At 40.3% G+C, this 24,007-nt stretch overlaps 2 protein-coding genes across 3 annotated transcripts; both read right to left on the bottom strand.

The window, feature by feature from the left end:
• Positions 1 to 688: 688 nt before the first annotated feature.
• efhd2 (EF-hand domain family, member D2) lies at positions 689 to 10,145 on the bottom strand. Of its 2 annotated transcripts, none has more exons than XM_061735539.1 (6): positions 10,052 to 10,145; positions 9,641 to 9,935; positions 7,240 to 7,387; positions 7,017 to 7,151; positions 4,498 to 4,721; positions 689 to 2,350 (listed from the first exon to the last, which is right to left on the bottom strand). In XM_061735539.1, the coding sequence occupies exons 2-5, from the start codon at positions 9,925 to 9,927 to the stop codon at positions 4,590 to 4,592; spliced, it is 702 nt and encodes a 233-aa protein (XP_061591523.1). In that variant the 5' UTR covers positions 9,928 to 9,935; positions 10,052 to 10,145; the 3' UTR covers positions 689 to 2,350; positions 4,498 to 4,589. The 2 variants fall into 2 exon arrangements, with proteins under 2 accessions (XP_061591523.1, XP_061591524.1); XM_061735540.1 differs by having other exon boundaries at positions 10,048 to 10,126.
• Positions 10,146 to 12,016: 1,871 nt separating this feature from the next.
• tnnc1b (troponin C type 1b (slow)) lies at positions 12,017 to 17,082 on the bottom strand. Its single transcript, XM_061735541.1, has 6 exons — positions 16,925 to 17,082; positions 15,957 to 15,987; positions 13,564 to 13,710; positions 13,329 to 13,443; positions 13,082 to 13,218; positions 12,017 to 12,066 (listed from the first exon to the last, which is right to left on the bottom strand). The coding sequence occupies exons 1-6, from the start codon at positions 16,946 to 16,948 to the stop codon at positions 12,035 to 12,037; spliced, it is 486 nt and encodes a 161-aa protein (XP_061591525.1). The 5' UTR covers positions 16,949 to 17,082; the 3' UTR covers positions 12,017 to 12,034.
• Between the last annotated feature and the right edge of the window lie 6,925 nt (positions 17,083 to 24,007).

Consider the following 24,007-nt stretch of genomic DNA (forward strand, 5'->3'; position numbering starts at 1 on the left):
CTGACCGTATGATGCGCCCACCACTGGAAGATAAAGATGACCGAGATGGGACACTGCAGACTACTGTCTTTTGATATCAGCTGCTGTGCTGCAAAAGTCTGTATTTTATAAACCAGAAACGACCCACGTGTACAGGAGGAAAGCCTTTACAGCCACAACCTGGAACAAACATTAGTTTTCAGCCTGTTTTTGTTTGTGAGTGCGTGACCAGTGGAGCCCAGACGTGCCACGCGGCCTTCGAGTTAATGTAACCTGGGTGAGATCTTTATCGAAATAGAGCTGAAACACTAGTATGGATGTGGGTTAACTTTAGAAAGTGAGAGATCTGAGGTGTGTGTGTGTGAGAGAGAGAGCAACCAAAATCAATAAAACTAATGTCTGATAAAAGAGTCACAACTGTTAGTGTTCCTGTACTCTTAAAAAAAAAAAAAGAAAATTTAAGTCTCACATCGGCAAACTGTCTTCTTCTGAACTGTGTACAAACGACATCAGACCGATTAAATTATCTTTGCACAAACTTTTTCTCAAATGTACCTGTACAAATAGCACAAATATTTGGCATCATTTTTGGTAATAAAAAAAATACAGTAATAACTCAGCCGCAACTCCTCCGAGCTCAGGGGTGAACTGACAAAACCCATCTGTGAAATTTAAGGAAGAGTCGAGATCAGCCCTCAACAGCGATGAAATCTTTGAATACTATTAATCATTTTATTGAATCAAAGGTTTCACTCACGATATGCTTGCATACAATAGACAGTGTCACATCAGTTACAATAGTAAGAGCTAACACATAATCTGACCCAGACTCAAACTTGTTCAATTATACATTTCAAAGTAGCTCCTGACAACATTTAACAATAACAGATCTGTCCTGAGAAGAATTTAGTACAAAAATTTAAGATACTAGAATTTAGGCATTAAAGTTATCTAACCCTGAAGATCATTAAAAAAAAAAGTGATTAATGACTGGTATGTAGGAAAAAAAATCCTGTTCAATATATACAATCTATAAAAATAAAAAACAAAATGAAGGTCTTTGTTTTATGATGGAATACAAAATTATATCATTTAAAGATGTTAATAGTACACAGGATATACAATATAACTCTATGGAAAAGTTGCTTTTCTACATATTTTCTACTGTAGTTGAGCTGCTTGCGAACGTGTGTGGACAGCAGGATCTTATGATACAAAATAATCATTTCATTACAGTGCAATGACACTCCAAGTGCATTAATAGCTATAGTTTCTCTTTTGCCCAGTCATATGAGACATGGTAGTTAATATAAAGTTGTTCCCTTTATCTAGAAGTAAGTGGTTGTCCCATTTTAAAAATAAATCCCTCTATGTCTGCAAGATCATCAGCAAGACACGTTCAGCCCTTCCCAGTTAGGATTCAGCGTCTCGCCAAGACACGCAGACGAGAGAACAAGTATTGATCCAGCGGACCCCCCTCCCCCCACTACAAGTGCTCTGATCATTTCATGAACAAACTATCCGTTACCTTTTGTGTGATGTGTACTTGTTCTCATTTAGGTGTACATTGTATGTAATTCCTTTCAAAAAAGTGACATAAATCCAAACTTAACAGAACAACAGGTTAAGTGGTCCCATTTTTTAGGGAAAAAAAAATTTCCGTGGAAAAAAAACAAACAACAAAACGTACATATTAGTCTGATGAGCAGTAGGTCATCTGATTTTCTTTAGCACAATCAGGATTCACGGTGCACGTGTGAAAACACAGAAAGCTGATCGAAAAGAAACAACTCTGATTCTATTATTTCTCGATTAAGACACTTGCATCAAATAACCAAGTACGTGCAAAACTGTGCAAATCTCTTGGCTAAAAGATATACCTGTACCTGATTACAATATATATAAATATATAAAAGTTTGTGAAGCTGCATCACTCAAAAATCCAAAAAGGACCAGCATGGAATAGAAAAACTGGCCTCGATGCGTGAACAAGGGTTTGATCATTGTGGTGCTGAGGAGTAGCCGTCCTCCTCGTTTGACACAAACTACTGGAAATGAACGGGAGACATGCTGGCGGTAAACGACATAATACTGATTTGAAGTCCACCCTGTCAAAAGATCAAAATTCACATTGTTCGTGCTTTTACGATGGGGCGAACGCGAAAAGATCTGATGCAGTCTCCGTGTTTAAATATAAACTGTAGGCCAAAGCTCGCCCCAACAACGCTGTTCTAACAGGCTGTCCGAGAGCATACTGCGGTTCACGATGGCACTGCCTTTGTTTAGTCGGCCTGGAGGCCGGCAGGGGGAGCGAGAAGATGCCGTGTAGGAGGGGCTTTGGATACGTAACATAAATGCATAGGACTCATAGGCCCGGTTTCACAGACAAGGCTTATATCAAGCCAGGAGTAGGCCTAAGTCAGACTAGTAAAGCTAGGTAATTTAAGTGGCTTGCATGAGCGTGGCTTATATTTGTCTTAGTTAGTCCCAGACTGTGGAGTCCTGGAGTAAGCTTAAAGCAGAACACCTCATTAGCTTAAGTGGGAGCACAGTCTGTTAGCCTAATGGTGCTCACAAAAACCTGGAATGGAATTGAGGACAGTTTTGCTGGAGGGAATTTTGACACCAAACATGGTTGAAGCTAAAAGAACACGCTCAAAGAACTATACTGAGTATGAAAAAAAACTCTACTTAAACAAATTTTGGGAAATCATGCTGTTATTGAAAGTAAAGGGCATAGTGCTGCTGTTGAACATAAGAAGAACAATGCTTGGGCTGCCATTTGCAGTGAATTCAATGCAAATTAAAATGTAACCACACTTTTGTATCTAACGGTGTTCTTTTCCCAGAGGATATTATTCTAACCCTGGTGGAAGAGCCAGTGCACAGTGACTGTGCACCCTCCACATCTGGCATGGCATCCCAGAGAAAAGATGCTGCCAAAACCTTCCAGCAGAGACCAAAAAGGATGTCAATGCATGAAAAGTTAGCCTTAGAAGTTCATGAGCAGAAAATGAAATATCTGAAAGAAGAGCATGACATGAAAATGAGAATTCTACAGGTCGAATTGGATATGAAATTAGAAGAGAGAGTTGTTCAAAGAAAGATGCATGAGATAGCTATGTAATGTAATGAAATACACTTGACAAGAGTGTGAGTATTGTAGTCACCACAACCTAAATTTTAGGACAGCCTTGGTTGAGTTTCTCATTTAATTTTTCAGCACACTATTGCACTGCAATGTGAAAGCAGCTCTGAGTGCAAGTCCTTGTTGGACTGGCATGGGCACATCTGAATCATTTTGGTCTTCCATTGGAGGGTCAGGACAATTATACTGCTTTAGGTAGTTGTACAGCTTCAGGTAGTTGTGCAGCACAGCTGTAGCAATGATCACCTTGCAGCATATTCTTGGCTCAAAATAAAGTGTATTGCATAAACACTGGAATTGATTTGTCCACACCCCAAACATACGCTCGACCATCCCTCTAGTGCGAATATGAGCTTTGTTATATCTTTGCTGCTCAGTTGTTGTGGGATGTGGCCAAGGTGTGAATAAATAGGAACTCTGCGCATATGCACTGTCACCAATTAGTATTCCGCTATGTTGCCCTCTCTCAAACTGAGCACACAATGAAGAGTTGTGAAAAATCCTTGAGTCATGTGTTGCTCCCTTCAAACGGGCGACAATGTTTGAAAACTCTAAATTGGGAGTGCATACAGCCTGAACATTGATGGAAAACCAGTTCTTACGGTTCCTGTACTCCTCAGCATCAGGAGTTGATGGACACTTGATTTCAACATGACATCTATACAGCCAATCACTCCTGGGAAGTTCCCATATTCGTAGAATCAAGATTTATAGTTGGTTTGCTCAGCAGCATCAGGGAACTTAATGTACAGATTTCTCAGTTCACAAATGGCACTGCAGACATTGTGAAATATTCTAAACACTGTTGCTTTGCTGACACCACACAAATCACCAGTTTCACGATGAAAGGTTCCAGATGCCAAGAATCTCAAAGTTATCAGAACTTGGAGAGAACTGGGTACAGGCCTTCCTTTATGAGACATGGAGGAAAGTCTAGGCTCAAGCAAAGTAATTATCTCCAGTACATCTTCTTTGTACATACGAAAGCGGTTTCGGAAATTTATTTCATCAAACTGATTCAATGGATTACTCCTATCCACAAGTATTTGTCTGGCTGGCCTCTGTAGCGAATATTGGTCTTCATTTAGATATTCCAAATACTCCATGCTCCCAAACCATCTGTGCTCCCTTTCACAAACAGTACTAAGCTGAAGTTAAACCTGCCTCTTTGCAGGATTAATATAAACTTAAATTTAGTCCTAGAGTAGCTCTAATCCACCCTTTTGCAATTGGCTTTGTTTAATCCAGAACAGACTAAATCTATGACTATTTTAAGATATGTCTGTGCAAGTGACTTAAAGTTAAGCCAGCTCAAACAGCATTTTAGTCTGAGACTAGGCTTAAGCCTTGTCTGTGAAACCGGGCCATAGTATATCTGGCATAAAAGTAGTACACTGATTGACAAACTGACAACATTAGTACAGCACATAGAGTGAAAGGTCCCCGGAGGACAGCCAGGCCGTTACTTGAAGGCGGACTGCAGTTCTTTGAAAGCCGCTCGTCTCTGTTTCTGGTCCTCGGCCTGTTTCTTCTTATCCTCCTGCTCCTGGCGGATCTCTGCCTCGAACCGGTTGGATTCGTTGATGGCCTGGACCTGTCGGACAGGAGAACACAGCCGTGAAGCAGCACAGCCAATCAGCAGAGGGGGAAGACACTAGGGCTGGGCGATATATCGAGATTTTAATATATATCGATATATTTTCAAACGCGATATGGTACGAGACAATATCGTTTATATCGATTTTTTTTAAAAAAAAAAACATTTTTTTTTTTATGATTTTGATATAGCTTATTTTGTGACAAATTGACTTGAATGTTTTATTTGAGATTTGCACAAATGTTTTGTTATTTGCACAACTGTCAACCTCAGTGGAAAAGTCTGTCTGTTACTGTCTACATTGTATTAATTGCACAGTGTATTTGAATTTAATTGTTATGCAGGAAAGGGATATTTGTTTTATTTTATTCAAGAAGCATTTTATTCTATATATGCAGGCAGTTTATTTTTATTTAATTTGTTTTATACATTTTGATATTGTGCAGACCTCTGTTAATAAAGGTACCTGTGTGGCATTTGACACGAGGCTTTGTATTAAAACTGACTTTTTTTAAGGGTTTGCCTCAGAAAAAAATGAAGCTAACAGAGATGCTATGCTATAATGCTTTGGGGGAAACCCCAATTATGGCACAGAAAAAATATCGATATATATCGAGTATCGCCATTCAGCTAGAAAATATTGACATATGACTTTTGGTCCATATCGCCCAGCCCTAGAAGACACGCACCCCTTTTAGTTCCCGCAGCCGTCAAACAGCAGTTTTCTGGAGGTTTATAAGAGAGATGCTCTCGTTCGAGTCACAATCTTACACTCGATGGATATTTTTGGTTACAACGCAGCACGGACACATTCACTGGGGACTAAAGTCAGCAACAGCTTGCTCTTCGAGCAGCAACATCCCCGGATTTCCAGCAAAGCCTTACAGATCCCTCATTGTCTCCATTTCCTGACCTGCTGCTGACATGAGTCTTCGGCCAGGGGGCAGCTCGCATGAGACGTTTTCCCTCCTCAGTACTGCGAAAGGGCATCGGCTGATTCTTTCATTGTGATACAGAGAGAAGGAGGCTAACTCTGAAAGGAAGGAGTGACCAACGTGTTTCTTCTAAAGGGCGAACAGCTATTTACATGCTGCTCCTGGACTATGGGCCGAACCCTCAAGTGTTACCAGCTCTTTATTCTGTCTTTTAAATGGGAAAAAACTACTTTGGAACAATGTAAGAGGACAGGACTGTTAATAAACACAGCCCCTCTTTTTGTGAATCATGGCTACGTACCGAGGCTAAAACCCATGTTCTTGCAAGACAATTCTGAATCCTATCTGACAAAGCCTGGCACATTAAACAGGTTTTTCCTCTATTTTCTCTCATTTATGACGCCATTTCTTCCCTTCTGTGTTGAATTGAAAGTAATGGCTTCCATCTTGTTATGATCGAGATCCAAGCACCCACATGGTAATGAAAGGTAATGAAAGTGCATCATGACGGACCTGTTCAAAAGTATCCAGCACAAATGTTCTTAGATTAAAATGTGATTGGTCAGTGACAAACCCGATTTTGTTTGAGATCTTCTTTACTACATAAAAACATGAATGTCGTAAAGATACTTTATACTCCAGTGCTTGATCTCCGTGCTTCTGAAGAATTAATGTCTTTTTAAATATTTTCTTGTCATTTGCATTAATTTTAACGTGGAAAAGAAGCAAATGCAGAAGGAACTGAGCACCTAGAAAGCCTTGGAGGAAAACCGATCTATGTAATAATAAGCAAGTTCTTTGGTGTCTCAAACAATAAATCAAAATGATAATAATTCATAATTCACAATAATTCATTTTAAAAAAAGGGCAAATGTGTTATGGTTTTGCTGTTATGACAAGAATGTCACTTACAACCCCCATAATATATATATCTATGTAACTTGCAGGTTGTAGAACGTTAAAGCAGGAAAAGATGTGCCGGGAACTAGAGGCCTTTTCGAGGCCTGTAATCTGTGCAAACGAGTTTAACCCTTGATGAGTGTCAAGGCAGGACGATTTCACAAATATTCCTCCCTGGTGTGTATATCCCCCCCCTCCATCCCCAGGGCGGGTCAGCAAGACATTTTTCTCAGGGTATCTGATCCATCTCGGAAACTGACTGCATGCAAGCGTGAGCCGGCGTTGCTGAACACTGCGATGACTCCAGCGGGCTGGTATGCTGTGTGACCACGGTGGTTTCAGAGGGATGGCTTTTTGGTGCCGATATAGCAACACCACTGTGTGAGAGCAGCTGAGGAGTAACGACTGCAAACCAAAAGTGACAAAAGTAAAGCCACAAGCCCGTGGTTTTACTTACTTTAGCTTCAAAGAAGGTCTTGGCACCTTTGACCCCTTCGGTGGAGACGTCAATTTCAGAGAGCTGAGCGAGGACGCTCAGGCCGCTGTCCTCTGCCAGCTCTCCCGCCGCCGCTTTCCTGAAGATCAACAGGAACTATGGAGGACAGGAACAACTAAGAGACACGTCCGTAAAGAGAGGAACATCACCTCCTCTGACTAAGGCCCGGGTTTTCTCAAGTCACCTCTCTGAAGCTCAGCTTGTTGTCCAGGTCCTCGTCCACCTCCTTGATCATGTTTTTCAAGCCAACGTGAGTTTGTGGAGCTCCAAGCTTCTCCATCATCAGCTTCAACTCCATCAGATCGATGTAGTTGTCTTTCCCAGTATCATACCTGAACAGAACCAAGCAGAAAACATTAGCTACAGCCCGGCACGCAAAGATAAAAATGTCATTTTCCACCCAGTGGACCGTTTCTGCTTTATTTGTTTCTGTTTCAGATGTCAGATTTCCGTTCTTGGTAGTGATATCATCAAGTAAATAAATACTTCCTTTTTTTATTTCAGGAAGAGAAAAAGGTTTAAAATCTATTTAAAATTATGTGCTATGAATTATCACAAGAGACAACATTTTTAAACACATTTCTCATTCATTATATAATAAATTAATTCATTTTTAAGCAAATGAAACTAATTGCCCTAATCTGTTGTTGAACACATATTTCCTGGACACTTTTGTTTGTATAATCTACATAAAGTGTGAATTCACCTGAACGGTTGGTGCAACACAAAACAAGATTAATGGGTCTTATAGCTGCATATAAAGTCACATTTTTTAGTATCATGAAGACGTATTTCCTTTTATCTAGCTAAAAAAAAGTGACCCGTGCTGTTTAGCGCATACATCCGTGTGAGGAGCGCTTCAGGCTCCAGGTTTCAGATTTAATTGTTGGTAAACAGCTCCATCTTGACCCTTTTGTTTCTTTCCAAGGAAGAAGAATCAGATTGAAATGATATTCCGGGTAAATGTTGCAGAAGTACTGAATGCCTGACACTGGCATTTATCTAGGGAGAGGCTGGGCTACCACATCCTTCACCAGCAGATTAGTCTGAGGCTTGATGACCCTGCTGACTGAACATTCCTCATTTATCTGCACTGAGATGAAACACTGAGTCACTCATGCCGACCTGTGTCACTGCACATTAAGAGTTTACATGAGCGATAGAAACGTGATGTAATATGCTTGGGTAATGTTCAAGAACGAGATGAAAGATGGGGAAGTGCCGGTCTTTACTTGACTCCAGACTGACTAAACTCGTGTTACACAGCAGCAGCTGCAGTCACAAATGGAGCCAACTGTAGGCCAACCACAGCACAGAGCTTCTACCGCCACAAGGCAGCGACACAGACCACCGCACGAATCCTCACCTTTCATTTACTAATAGACGGGATACACAAAATAAAAGAAAAGACATATTGCCTCCATCGTGGAAAATTAAAACAAGTTTAACACAGCGTTGGATGAAGATGGAGCACAAACATCACCAGAGATAACCTAACAAATGTGTTTCCCATGAAAAAAGCAGAACTCATATCATATGCGACACTTGCTGGTTACGTTGCCATTACACCTTGTGTCTGCTGAAAGTTCACTGCTCCAATTTTAACAAACAGATTTCCCTTTTTTATACTGAATTTACACTTAGGAATTTAACCAATGTGTCTTTGCTTTAAGAAACATAAATGATGTGTGGGGGACTGCTGTGGCTCGTATGGCAGAGTAGGCAGCTGCCAATCACAAGTTCAGTGCTTTGACAGTCTGCAGGTCCTCGGCCAAGACACTGAATCGATGTGGTGGAAGCACTCGTCACTGCAGTTAGGAGTGCATCTTACTGGCGTCGACTAGACCAGAGAGGTGCTTGTAGATACAGTTCATTTGGCTACTAGATACTCACATGAATGGGAACACATGCAGATTGAGCTATTCCCTACAACATTTTTGTGGTTAAGTCATGGATTTGTGACAAAAATATCCAGGAAAAGAAATATTTGTAAAGAGGGAAGTCGGTTTTGCACACACACACACACACACACACACACACACACACACACACATATATATAAATAAATAAATACACAAACACACGTATGGATGTGTGCATTTCTTCCTTTTTTTAAGTTTAGGCCGATTTGTCCTCAAGTGTCTGCCACACCTCTACAATAGTAATTAACTTATATCTATTATTAATATTTAAATGCAGAGGCAATTATGTAATGTGATTGAGAAATATATATATATAATATTTAAGCAGTTGCTGTACAAAGGGCCCTTTGACAGTAATTTCAATGCTGATGTGTCTGACACCCCTCATTTACTGTACAGTGGCTGGACTGTCGAGGAAGAGGTGGAGCTTTTATTTTGAAGGGGTAAACGCGAACATGAGAGAGCCAATCAAAAGCAAGCTGGTCCCGAAGCCCCGCCCACCACCGAAAGAATTTGCCTTAAAGCCAAAAAAGGAGGAGAATCTCACTACTTCCGTTTTTCCCTTTATGGTTACAAATCAAAGAGGGCGAGAACAATCCCCCGGGGCCATGAATGTGAAGCGGCCCCACGTGTATAAAGTAATAAAGCCAACGCCGCACTCACATCTTGAACATCTTCTCCATGTCTTTGATCTGCTTCCTGGAGAACTCCTTGAACTCCGTGTACGCGTTGAACACCTTCATGCTGGGCTGCAGCGGCTCGCCCTCGCCGTCGTTCAGCTCCCCGCGTCTGGTCAGCAGAGCGCCCAGCTCCGCGTCCGCGTTGGCCACGGCGGACTTGTGGTCCTCGGGGTCCGGCCGGCCCCCCAGCTCCACGGCCACCGGCTCCTCGGCCCCGTCCTCGATCTGCAGCCGCCGGCTCAGCTTGGACGACAGCTCGTCTGTGGCCATTTTCAGGGCTAGTGATGGAGACGGAGCGTCAGTCCACAAACACTCACACACACGCACAAACAGCCGTCTGATAGAGGCCACGCACTTGACTGGTGTTTCAGATTTGCATCAAATACGCACCTACCTCCAGCTGTGTTGTACTATTCAGTGACGAGCGCGTCTCAGGAACCGCAGGTGGACACTTCCGCGCCGAGCTGTTGGCTGAAGTCTGAATTATAGTTCCGCGTTAAATCGACGCAGAACATACGCCGGAGGTTACGCGGCGTCGCGCACCGTACGGTGTGCGTCGCCGCGTACCATACGGCGTAGGACCTGCGTTGGTGTAACGCGGAACCATAAATCAGCCTTGAGCTGCCCTTTTCTTTTTTTTGCTTGTCGCTATCGCCACACCTTTTAAAATGACAGGCGGAAACTCCGATAGCGACCAAAGGACTTTTTTTTTTTTTTGAATTGACAAATCTTAATGAAAGAAAAGTATAAAAATACAGAAATAGAAAAGACTGGATTTGACAAGTCCACATCAATTAATGAAATATTTGATTGTATATTGATAAATATCCCGGGGTGGGGTGGGTAGTCTAGTTAATTTTCAAAAGTGGTGATGGTTGTATGGTATGGAAGCATATTATTTATGTGATTACTCAATTACCGACCGTACATAGCTTTACAGAACCTATAAGTGACTGAACTAAATAAATAAACTATACGAGTGCAATCAGTCCATTTATTTTAAGGAGAGACGTAGTCGTCAAAGGACAGCATGAAGATGTTTGTGTTGTTTGGTTAAGATGAAGAAAACACAAACGTGACAGCACACTTGCATACCTGTTAAGTTTTGGATTAAAAAATAAGGGGAATTTTCCGCTGCTGTCCCACCAGCCGCACCGAGGTCCAGTATCTTATATTTTAAGACAGATTTGCGAAATCCCAAATAACTACCTGTTAACCACTTACAAACTACAATTATGTGCTCATAGCCTGATAGGCCTACTTTTGTGATAGTAGAAAATGGATGGATCTGCTTTATTCTGTGAATTATGTGGCTGTCTGCTGGTCTAACCTCACACCTCTCTGTTGTTCAACTAAGACATATTCTGACATCAAATAATTGTAAAAGTTGTCTGAATCTCTATCCCAAACTTGCCACGGATGTTATCTGTTGGAATCACTTTCATAGCAGAAAAAAAAAGGTATCAGAAATTACAGAAGTACTTCCAGCATCTTTTTTTGGTTCAGACGGAAAAGAAAAAGTAGTGTCATGACTCCATGGATGAAACGGACACGGCTGAGGTTTTGGTCACATAAAAATTACGATATTAAAGATTTGTTTGCTACTTGCTTGCATTGCTAAATGCCTTTGTGTTTCAGAAGGGACTGTTTACACGGAAAATGTAAGAATGACGGATGAAGTCTGGCAACATTATTTAACGACTCAAAGGTCAGATCTCAGTGGGCCATTCTACTTAGTGGTGGAAAACGAGTTCCCGGTGCATCGATGCTGCTGGAATCGTCTCACGAACTACAGAAATGAGATGATGGTGCAAAGAAGTGAATCGGTGAGAGGTCCTCTGTCCCCAGCTCACATAGGCACAAATCACAATCTAATATGATCAGAGTTAATCTTTATCAAATTACACAGTAATTGCACAGCGATTGCAACTAATTTGTTTTCATTTCTGCACGGCAGACCAGTAAATTAAAGTGAGATGTTAGAGTAATTTCTACCTGATATGTGACGAATTGAGAAAATAAAGTACTTTATTATCTGTAAGTTGTTTTATTTGATCTTTTTTTGATGGATGGATGAATTAACCTGCTTATTTTCTTTGTAAAGTACCCTGACGTGACCCTCCGTGAAATGGTATCCTGCAGCTGAATTGGATTTAACTAAAACATTGCATGATATTATGGACAAAATACACTGTTATAGAAATACCTTTATTGAAAATAGTCTATATACTGTTTGACATTTTGATATACTATTACCATCAGAAGCTGAGATATTTGTAAATAAAAGGTGTGGTGCATGTTTTCATGAATGAACTTGTCATTGTCGATGCAAATCAAAGATGGACGCTGGAAAGCGAAGTCACTCCAACAGAATCCTTTATTCAACACCTTTCATGAACTCCAGGAATTCTGTAAGAGACCACAGAGAAATTAATGTATAACAATCAGTACAGCCATGTCTTACACACTGATGCAAAGTAGAGCAAATTACAATACACATCTCCTGCATGTTTTCATACTTTACTGCCATTTTTCATTGAGTTCATGTGTTCATCAGTGAAAGTAAGAGGTGTTTTACTGCTAGAATACGTCAAAATGTCTTTCAACAACTGATTACTTTTATTGGCTGATAGCAGTGGACTTAACTGTAGCCACATTCATGTAGAGTTTGTGGTATAAAGCACAGGGGACATCCCCTCTTCATCCCACCTCTGCAGTGCATTCACAATGACGCCAGAAGCCCCTGATCCTGGATCATTATGGTTGCAGCCCTGCTCATATTTTTTTCTTCACAGCCTATTTAGCTTGAGTCCTATTTGTAGCAAAAGCAGGCCATCTCTCAGTGTTCCCATAATGAGATGATTGATCTCATCCTCTCTTCTTTGCATACTTCTTCATACTGCCTTTTAATGAGAAGTTGTTTTACCCCCCGCTTTTACCCTAACGGCAGCAAAACAAGATGTTATGGAATCCCGCTGTTCCACAGTAAGGTGGACTAAAAGCAGCATCCACCCAGCAATACTGAGGTAGAAATCATATAAAACTGCTTAGTAAGGAATCAAAGAGTATGGTAAAGACTCATAGGCCTGTAAAACTCCCCGATACCTAAGTGAAGGGAGCTGACTGGCATCTGTGAGGAGTAAACCCAAACTATAGAGACAAACCCCCCACAAACCATAGCTTCCAACACAAAACCCACAAGGATCCCAGAATCTATTTTTCTTACGTCAGATTTGTCCAGGACTGTAATTGACTGGCCATAACTGGTTTGGCAGGAATAAAAGGGAACCTACCCGACATTAAGCAGCGGTTGTAACATTATGACTGGTGTATGTATGTGTATGTAAATAACCAGGATCACTGTGTGGAGCATGTACATGAAAGATGTTGTAGTTTTGTGGCTCTAATGAGCTGATTATCGTACCATCATAGTCAATTCTGCCATCGTTATTTTTGTCTCCATCTTTCATCAACTCCTCGATGTCGTCTTCAGTGATGGCCTCTCCAGTGGAGTCAAGCATGACCTTCAGCTCATCCAAGTCTATGTAGCCATCTCCATTTCTGAACACAAGACAATAATCTGCTTAGATGATATAATTCAGCAGGGAGCTGCCCTGAATGTGCTGGTTTAATTCTCCTTATGTCTTCATGACATGAAAAAAGGAACTTACTTGTCAAACATGCGGAAGAGTTCAGCCAGCTCCTCTTCTGGTTTTCCTTTACTCTCCTCCTTCATGCAGCGGACCATCATGACCAAGAATTCATCAAAGTCTACTGTGCCGCTGCCTGAGAAGACAAGATCCCAAATAAATTCAGCATCTTGGTATCATAGATTCAGTGTTATAACCTCAAATGTCTTTGTTTCCCTCTTAAATAATGCCATGAAACAAACATGATGCAACGTACCATCTTCATCCACCTCATCTATCATCTCTTGCAACTCCTCAGGGGTTGGATTCTGTCCCAGCATTCTCATCACCTTCCCCAACTCTTTTGTGCTGATGCAGCCATCCTCAGCATCTTGGATGAAGATGTCAAAGGCAGCCTTGAACTCTGGAAGGAGCACAGTCTTTGTTATCAATAAACATATTAGGTTTTCTCACAACAAGCACAGAGATCAGTGCAGAACATTTCACACTAATAAAATGACACAAATCCAAGTATTTTTGAGCAATACAACAAATACAGTTGTGGTCTTCCGTAGGAGTTTGTGAAGATGAATAGATAAATAAATCATTACATCTGGAGAAACTCAAACACCACAGGTGATTCCATGTTTACATTTCAAAAGCCAAAGTCATCAACCATTTTTGTTTTGAGCTGATTTACTGTGATCACTGGGGTTCTGACCCCAGCATTGTGTATTTCTACTATGAATGACCCCAGAATGATTGAGAGGCTGACATATTTATACCATTAGTTCACCTGGATATTTGCTTTTGGTCAGATTTGAGTCTTAAAAAAAATAAAAAAAATAATATATGCAGTATGTGAGAAGTCAGAGTGCATGTTTTATATCCCTGCACATGAAATACATTTAAAATAATAGCTTTTAACCCCCGAATGCATCCTGGCATCTGACCTTTTCCCACTCAAGGACTCACTAAAAATGATATTTTCTGATTCAGCACCACGTCTTATGCTATTGCATTATCATGCCCCCATCCCCCTTTTAGAGAAGTAAATACATCACAGCCAACTCGGACTTCCTCCTGGACATGGAAGTACCAGTTTCATGTTGCATTGTTGCATTTACTGCTTCACTGACTTTTACTGATTTATTGTTTCAACCTACACAGCCATCTGTACAGTCAATTTCCCAGTGTTCCTTTAGATTAATTTAGATTTACTTTATGACATTGAAAAGCAGGGTGATAAAATCATTCATAATAATCCTTCCTCAATTTTTTACACAGTAAAATGTATTACAGCTTCCTGGTACAATAAGGGATACTCTACTGATGTACAGTTATCCTAAAGTGAGTACCTTTCCTTTTAATCTTGAGGATGAATTTTAGTCCAGTCTTCTTCATAAACTGCTTCAAATCATTGAGGATTTTAGACATTCAATTATGCACACCTCTCTTAAGGTATTTGTATACCACATTTAAGTAGGAAGGTCATTCAAGGTGCTTTATGTAATGAAAGTAAAGATAAAAAAGAGTGATCATGAGTAACAGTGCAGAGACATGATAAAGAAAGGTTAGACTTAAGTTAGAGGTAGAGGGTAGCGGAAAAATTAACAATTCAGAATGATTTAAATAATTCAGTCAAAGGCAGCTGTAAATGAATTGGTCTTTAACTTTGATTTAAAGGAACTGAGGGTTTAAGCATTCCTGCTTCTCCATGTTTGGTTCTGGTTCTGGGGACACAGAGCAGACCTGAACCAGAAGACCTGAGAGGTCTGGATGGTTGATATGGCAACATTAAGTCTCTGATGTATTTAGATAAGAAGAGGCTTTCTAAAGGCAACCTTTCCCATCAGACTTGTTCAGTGTTGTTCTGACTGTGCTGTCAAGGACTTTGAAATAGCACTGCATAGCATTTTCTTGCTGATCTGACATGTGATGTTTTATGACGTCTAAGCGACTTGTCGCTTCCTCTCAAGCGCGTAACCTAAAACGTGTTAAGTGTCAGGTGGTTCTATGGAAATGTAGAAGCAAATATGAGTGGTAGGAAATGTAAGGCATTGAATGCTGGGATTTCATCACCTGCTGTTGTTATTGCTGCCATTTATTTTGTTTCCTCCTTCTGCTGGTTTTATGAAGCTTTAGAAACAAATCCACATGTGCCACTGTCTGTGGGTACAGCTTAATTTATGACCGATATTTATGAAAACTCGGGAACATCCGAACCGTGGCTGCAAATCGCCCTCTTAAATCCTTCTTAGCTTTTGGCAACATTTTTGTTAAATAAAGAATAGCACAGTGAAAAAAAAAGTATATGTTGTTGTTCACCTTACATTGTGTTTGCTCAATATTAGGATTCAGTATCAATCAATCAATATTGATTATGGCTTTACACACAAAAGAACACATGATTAAAGAGAAGATACCAACTTTTACACATGACTGTGTTTGATTATTTATAGTAATATATTAAGTATAGTTGGTAAATAGTGTCTCATATTTAAATTTGACCTTTTTTTTAATGTTTTTCATTGCTTTCATAAAGGTAAGTGTGAAAATTAATAAAATGTATTGAATACTTGCGTTTAATAACAACAAAAGTAGAATAATGTGTGAAATACTGCAACTACTTTGGAATAAAATGAATGTCTGCAGATGTAGTTTCCTCACCATTTTTCTGCTCCTCCGTCAAGTTCTCTACCTGGAGGGGAAAAAGAGGACAGGTGCTTTGATTGAACAGTTATCTGCACGAGTTCACCTCTTTGTAACAGTAAACTGGAAGCAGGAGCTCCTTCCGGCCTTCAGTGAGCGCTGCTCTCAGTGTAGCTGGACTGCAACGTGACACTGCGAGCTTAACCTGCTATTCTTGTTGGTTATGCGTGGGGACTGGATGTGGTCAGCTGTCGCTGTCCAGCTGTTCTTTGTTCTATTGTCAGATGAGGAAATATGATCTAATGTCTAACCATTCTTTTACGAGCCTTTTCTTTTCACGTCATGTCATATTTCTGTTTTCATCCTGATGAATGTAATCAATATATTTTGACATGGGATCATTAAAGTCAGGACGGGAGAATATGTTTTTATTCATTATTTGCTTATTTTGATGTATCATTCATTTAAGTAACTGTTTCATTGAACAAGTATTTTCATATAAAAGTAATTTTCTATTCCTTTTTTGAATCATTGGAATCATTTTTGGAAGAAAAAATATCACTTAAAACTGTAATTTAAGAAAAATACAGAATGTAATCTCATGTTACTAAAACCCTTCAAAAAGAAATGACTTTATCATCACTGACAACTCATCACGAGCACACATTTTAAAGTTGATAATTTTGTCCTTAAAATGATGCATAATTAAATGCTTAATTAAAATATTATATCAGCGGTGTTGTATAATAATTTACCTGTTTACTCCTATTCAGGGTCACAAGTGTATTTATTATAAAATATCATACCTATACACAGTTAGCTAAGGGTTATAATCCTCAGGAGGTGGAAAATTATATTTGTAATGTAAGAATAACTTTCTGTAAAAATATTATAAAATGTGGAAAAAAAAGTCCTGAGACAATAATGCAAAGAAATAAAATTATCTTATCTCAAACAAGAGTCCTATCCAGCCTTATTTTACTCACCGCTGCTTTATATACGTCATCCATGGCTTCTGGTGAGTTCTGGCCTTTGTTACGCTGCTGCAATCAGGCACAGGACCAGGACTGGTAGGAACACTTGCCTCGGTCTTTTTTGTCCAGGCGTGTGCCACCAAAAAAGCTCCTGACCCATCCAGCAAATGTCCAAGGATGATGGAGGGAGGAGTGAAAAAGAGAGAGAGCAATAAAGAGACATCTATAAATGGGAAATAACAGAAGACACCCAAAAATAGTGGGACGGTGATCACGGCACCTCAGTGCAGATCTATTTTGGGGGTTACAATATACCTCTCTGTTCAGCTCAGTGTGTTCTATGAACATAATTTTAATGATAAATGCTTATCTTCCAAAAAAAGCTGATTTTCTGTCAGTCTTTTAAATTATATACTACAGAAATGGTAAAACTAATTAAATTTGGATGAAATAAACACTGTAACACTGTGCACAATTTGATCTCCTCTATCTATTGAAGTTTCCTTGGGCAAGATAGAAAATATGAAATCCCCCATAATTTATAACTAAAAGAAGAACTAAGTCTCTCTTGCTGAATAATCAGTGCAAATATACAAGCAAGAAAAGTTACAGGAAAGACTATTAAAGCCACAGATAGATGTGGAAAACTCCTGCGGTCCTCCCAGCCTCTGGGTTATGTATAACACACCAGGCTGAACAGAAAGAGCTCCTCTTTCACAATGTTACACCCCCAGTGTCAGTCTGGTTGTGTGACCCACAGCCAGGCAGCTCACTGCTCTGGAGTAAAGGCTATGTGTCAGAACAGTGCAGGATGTTGTGTAGATTAATCATGCACAAGTGTGAACCCTTTGATTTAGACTGAAAGTCAGTAAAAGTCAGAAACTCATTAATTTCCCCCAAATCATACAGTTCTTGCTTTTGGTGATTTATTAATTTATTTTGAGATTGACACTACCTCTTTATGAAGGTCTTGATTGGCTTATTTTGGTCCACATCAACCAGCTGAAATGAACCGCATGAGGCGGGAAATCCAATTCTGAAGCAGAATAAAGGTTTAAAGCACCCTTAAAATATATGTTGGTGGGTTATTTGCAACATTCATGCACCCCCTTTTGCATAATTATGTAATCTCAGCTGCATAACCACAAATAAAATGAATGTTAAATCACCTTCAACTGTCTCCCTTCAATATCTAGTATATCGAGTATAAATGAGCATTCAGGCTAAACGTTGCTCACCCGACTGCACCAGCTCAGGTTGGCCTCATGCTGAACAGAGAAGGCTTCTTCCATTAATTAACTGCAGCCTGGATGAAGAACTTCAGCATCGTCTGACATTTATAGATTGAACATGAAAAAAGATGAAGATATTAAATAAATGAACTCAAAGTTTTATAAGAAAAAAGTGACTGTATAATAGCCAAAATGATATGATGATGATTAATTTGGGGGGGGGGGGGGGGGAACAAAGTTGCTATGAAAACTGAATTGCAACATGTATTAAAAATGAGAACCGTGGGGAGCTTTGATTTGTTGTACGGTAAGGAAATATTTAATCTTTATTCTCAACTTGCAACTTTATTGTTATAACAATAACTTTATTATTATAAAACTGCAACGCTACTTTCATGATTTCAGACCTCAGAGTCCCTGAAGTCGGCTACGGTACTTCTTCTTACGTATGAACAGTAGTCTTTAAAAATGTTAATTTTTACGGTTTTACGCAGGTTTTTTACAGTTTTTAAAGGTTATTCTAAACAAACGTAGAAACGTAGAACCCGGCCAGAATAATAAGTGGAGTTAAATTGTTGTCAATAACACTTTGACAACTGGTTCTGTGTTGACCTTATGTTGCACTCTGGCAATATTCAGGGAGTGACTTATCGTATAAGACCTAATCTCCAGGTCAGGCGTGGCACTATCTTGTCACGATAACTGACTATATGAATGGAAGCTGCTCTTCCCTTGAAGGAAATGTCATTCTTAATAGTCATAATCACATAAATGCTCCCTTATTCACCACACCCCCGGTTTATGGGGAAGTTAGACGTGTACATGACAATAGATAGATCGACAGGGCTATTTTCAGCGTGTGTCCTTGACTAGAAATAGTTGCCCTCTTGGAGGGGAGAGAGAGGGGGAGAGAGGGAGGTATTAAGGTCATAAATTATTATGAGTATCACTATGCAGAATGATCATATAGCACCTGCCTATGACCAGCAGCTGTACAGACTGTAAACACCCTCGGGGTTTTAGCGGTGGTTGTGAGGTCAGACTGCACAGCTTACTGCCACTTATTTTTATAATGTGATTTGTACCAGTTATTCTGTTTTTTCTATTCTTACCTAACTTAGATATTGCCATTTATTGATAACCAGCACATATTTATGTGCGTCTGTGTTTCTGAATTGTTGTGTGCAGCAATAAATGCCCAACAGGTCTCCTTTAAATCTCCAGTATTATGTTGTTTTGACAAGAGTTTAAGTCTCTGATGGTGAAATGAGTTATTTTTCTCCTCATTTGACCACAAAAACATGCATGCAGGAAGAAGGAAGAAGGAAGAAGGAAGAAGGAAGAAAAGCACACATAAATAAAGCAGGGGGAGAATAAGGGACTGAGCACACATACGCCTATTCAGAAACTATGTAACCAATAATTTTGTATCCTCATGTTTAATATTAAACTGTGTGGTGTTTGATGTTTAATGTGCTCTGGTCTGCGGGACTTTAGGGACTCTTTACTGTTGCCAAAGTCTGTCTTATTCCTGACTGAAATGTACAGGTCAGGTGAGACTTGGTGTTACTGCTGTGGGGCAAGTGTTAGTCACAGTCTTAGTCTGCGTGAACAAGGGTGGATTATCACTCCTGAGCCGCTGCAACAGAGAAAGATGTCCACACCGCCTCAGCAGGCTCACCTCGCTGTGGAGGAGCAGCCACGCCACTGTGCATCCCTCCTGGAACCGAACTTCTCAAGCTTTCTCAAAGGGAGGGTCCAGCCACCCTGCACAGGAAACTCATTTCAGCTGCTGTATCATTGATCTTTTCCCAAATGGGGTTCTCTGTGAATTCCATGTTAACCCCATGTGAATTACTCGCAGGGCTTATTCTCAGCTATATGAGTGATGAATGAACATGAGCCCAAAATGGGTGTTTAATCTGTGTCAACAACATAAGCCAGTATGGAACCAGCCGATGATCCCATATTTCAGCTCATTTATATTTCAGATGGGTCTCAAATACAAATGTTGTCTTGGACCACATCTGCATAAAAGCAGAGATGGGCCACTTATACACCTCAGCCACCAAGAAATTCTGTCAATAAACGTTATGAATTGCTTCAGTGACAAAGGTTAGCCCTGGCATGTCTAAGTCCCAGCTGGAGGGAATCCACCTCCCTACTGGCAATGTGGACCAAACCTTTGCTCCATTCGTATAGGGACTGCATGGCCTGTAGCAACTGACCCATTATCCCGTCCTTCCAGAGCGCTGACCACAGAGCACCCACGGGGACACCATGGAATGGCTGAGAAACAAGCAGAGAGACATGGTTAGTCCCATAGAGTCTGAGTCAAAGGAAAAATAAACCGGCCAAGAAGATGACAAAAGATTTGCCGTTGCTAAAGTTAGATGTCAACCAGCAGTCGTACTGAGGCGTCCTGGGCCTTTAATGGCTTTTCTTGAGTGAGGTAATTACCTCTGCTATGATGTCCACAATACCGATGTGAGTTAGTCTCATCGCTGTTTATGTGTGATATAGTTTTGTAAAACAATATGCTGTCATCACAAATGTTGTGCATATAGGGTTTGTAAAGTGTTTCTCCGCTGTAAAATTCTCTGAATATCCCCCAAAATGCAGCAGCGTGACTGCTGACAGGAATCAGCAAGAGAGACCACGTCTCTCCAGTGTTATCCTCATTCCATTGGTCCCCGTAAAATTTACAACCAAACTCAATACTCTGTTACTTCTGTTTTAAGTCCCAAACGGCCAAGCTCTGTGATATTTGCAAGACCTGATAGTACCTTATGTTCCTGGCAGAGCTCTCTGTTCTCAGAGTGCAGGTTTACTCATTGTTCCTAGAGTATCCACATGTAGATTTGGAGGACGGCCTTCTGCTATCAGGCACCGCTACTATGGAACCAACTTCCAATCTGGGTTAAGGAAGCTGACACCACTTCCACCTTTAAAATCAAATTTAAAATGTTTCTGTTTAGTAAAGCCTGTAGTTAGTGTAAACTTTAATAGTATTAGCTGCAGCTGCAGGACCAGACTAGAGCAGCTGGTCTGAAGCACAACTTGATCCTAGATATGCTGCTTTAAAGCTACACTGCAGGGGGACACCAACATGATCCACTGAGCGGTGCCCCTACTCTTTTCTCTCCTCTCGTTTCCTCTTCTTATATTCTCGTCCTTTGGCTCAATCGATAGTTGTTAATCAGCAGTATCTCATTAGTGTAACTTCACTGCATTGTTCTTGTAGTTTGTTTTGCTGCTCTGCCCCCTCTTCCGTAGATGTTTGCAGGCCAGAGCTTCAGGAGCTGCATCCTGACCTGCAGTTCCCCCTCTGACCACCTCAGTATCTGCTGTTTATATAGTCGTCTCTGTTTTTCACCAACTAACCATGAATCAGTTATATGTACGTAGAACTCTTAGTTCTCCAGCTAACAGATAATCTATTTTATTTAATATTGAAACACCTGTGCCTCTCCTGTCTCTGTTCCTCATCCTTTCTATCCTATCACGCTCCTCTTTTCCTCCTGCAGCAGGAAGGTTGCTCCTCATGAGCCAGGATTAACATTTTAGGATTAACGGCTGTTTGAATCGGCTTTGGCATCGACAGATAAAGATTCAAACTTTTTCTTACAAAATGTAACAGAAGACAACATTCAAATAATTCCTCTAAAAGACAGTGTATTTTCTGTTTTGCCAACAGGCTACAACAAAAACATATATTTGCTATTCTACCCAACACATTCTCCATTTGGCTCGTTTCCGTCGCTCTGAATACATATCCTTGTTTGTTACTGGGATTGGTCGTAGCGCTCGCCAGCTGTGTGTGAAGGCAGCTTGGTAAGCAACCGTTGGTGCCATCCCTGGGATGGAGAGGCCCTGTGGACCGTTTTCATACCCTACAGAACATCTTCCTAGATGTGAGTCTGTTCTGTCAGGCCAGAATTTTTTACCTGCCATTGTTTCTTTTAATATTTGCCACAGGGTCATGCTCTGGGTCTCTGAAAAGCCCCTACAGACTATTTGTATTGCAATAGATGCTATCAAAATAAAACTGAGTTGAATACTATACATCTTTACGAAGTCAATCAAGAATGTACATGTACATGTATATGTCTTTAGAGAACTTTGGTAGGAAGGCAGGATATGGCCTCTAAAACTCATACTTCTTAGCATGACTTAGTCTGAAAAGAATTCTTATCTCAGGTATTTCAAGGAACAATACAGAATCACACCACTTTGTGAGGAAAATGCCTGCTTTCTCCTCCTCTGCCAGCGCCAATCACTGTGGTTGCCATGGCATCCAAGCTGATAAAGAGATAAACCTTTCTTTATTATAAGGGGATGGTTGTAAACTTTGGAACCTGCATTCCTCTGAAGAAACTCTCTGAACACCTACTAAGTGTTAACGTTTGGTGAAGGTTTGTAAACTCACGTTAAATCACTGTTTTGAATATGTTCATCATCATTTTCTTTTCAAGGTGATTAAAATGATCCAACTGTTGATCGTTGTGTGATCATATGACTTTCAGAACAAGTGGTCAAGAAAAATCTGTGTAATCCCATTTTGCATTAACAATATTTACTTCATTGATTTGAGAATTATTACTAAAAATGTTTGATAATCCCTAAAAATATAGTAAATAAATTGAGCTCAGTTCTGAAGGGTGTCTGGGGTCTTCTATGTCTGGTGGACTAGCCTCACAGAAATAGTTCATCCAGCTGTCGAGCGAAGCAAACACCTCTGCACGAGGATTCAAGGATGCTCAGGAGTCAAAAGACTAATGTCTGAACTGTGTAAAACTTAGATGCAGATTTGCATGAACAAAAAGTGCAAATATATTTTAATATTCAACTTATATAGGAATAATCATATGATTCATTCAGAGTTTGATGAACCAATATAGATGAGATTTAAAGGATATTCTAAGACGCTGTCTTATAAGACATCAACAATTAAAAAGTCAAAGGTTAACATCAGATAATATACATGTTAAATAGTCTTACTCTGAATGGTGGTGGCAAATTCAGCTAGAACAGTCATTACTAAATGGCTTCATCTGTACTGCAACAACGAACAGCTTACAATTAGAAATCCTACCTTTTCCAGAAACCTAGAAGAATCAAATCCATGCTATCCATTGACTGTATAAAAAGAACTGGACAAACCCTCTGAAGTCACCCATAGGTTTTCTGAAGAGTCAGTTTGAATCTTTTGTTTTGCCCTGCTGTGGACAGTGCAATATTGGCAGGTACTGACACCCAACCCTGGTTAGCCCAAAAACCAGCGAGCTGACACAATGAACAAGCCAGATAATGACTGGAACATGCAAATATCACTTCAGTCACCACAAGTTTACTATTTCAGCTTAGCTCATGCTCGGTTATGATGCTAATTAGCATTATCTTACATTAATTCTGAACAAATACGGTCATGCATCCTTGCTGATGTCACAGTCAAAACATTTGAAACAAGCCCTGCCGGAGCTCCGACCAGGATCCACTGTGACCAGACCAAGCCAGTGCTCAGCTAACTGACTCTGATACAGGGTCCCTAGTGCTCCATCGAAGTTATTTGACAATTGGCTTGTGGTCTTGTACCAGCCATCAGCCCAAGACGGTGGTAGCTGCTCCAAGCTACATAGCTTTCACCTTGTCCCTAAAGCCTTCCAGGCAGTGCTATAGTACAGGCTATACGCAGGTATACGAACTATAATTACATGTTTTTCAGTCAGCATTGGGTAAACCCATTTCTTACGTCCCTGTGATGCGTATCATTCAGGGGTGTCTCCAAGCCAAACTGCCTGATTTACTTTCATAGGCATGACCCACCCTAAGCTGCCTCTAATTGGTTAGGACTCATTGCCTT

This window comes from Cololabis saira, chromosome 12 (genome assembly GCF_033807715.1).
Source record: "Cololabis saira isolate AMF1-May2022 chromosome 12, fColSai1.1, whole genome shotgun sequence".
Lineage (NCBI taxonomy): Eukaryota > Metazoa > Chordata > Actinopteri > Beloniformes > Belonidae > Cololabis > Cololabis saira.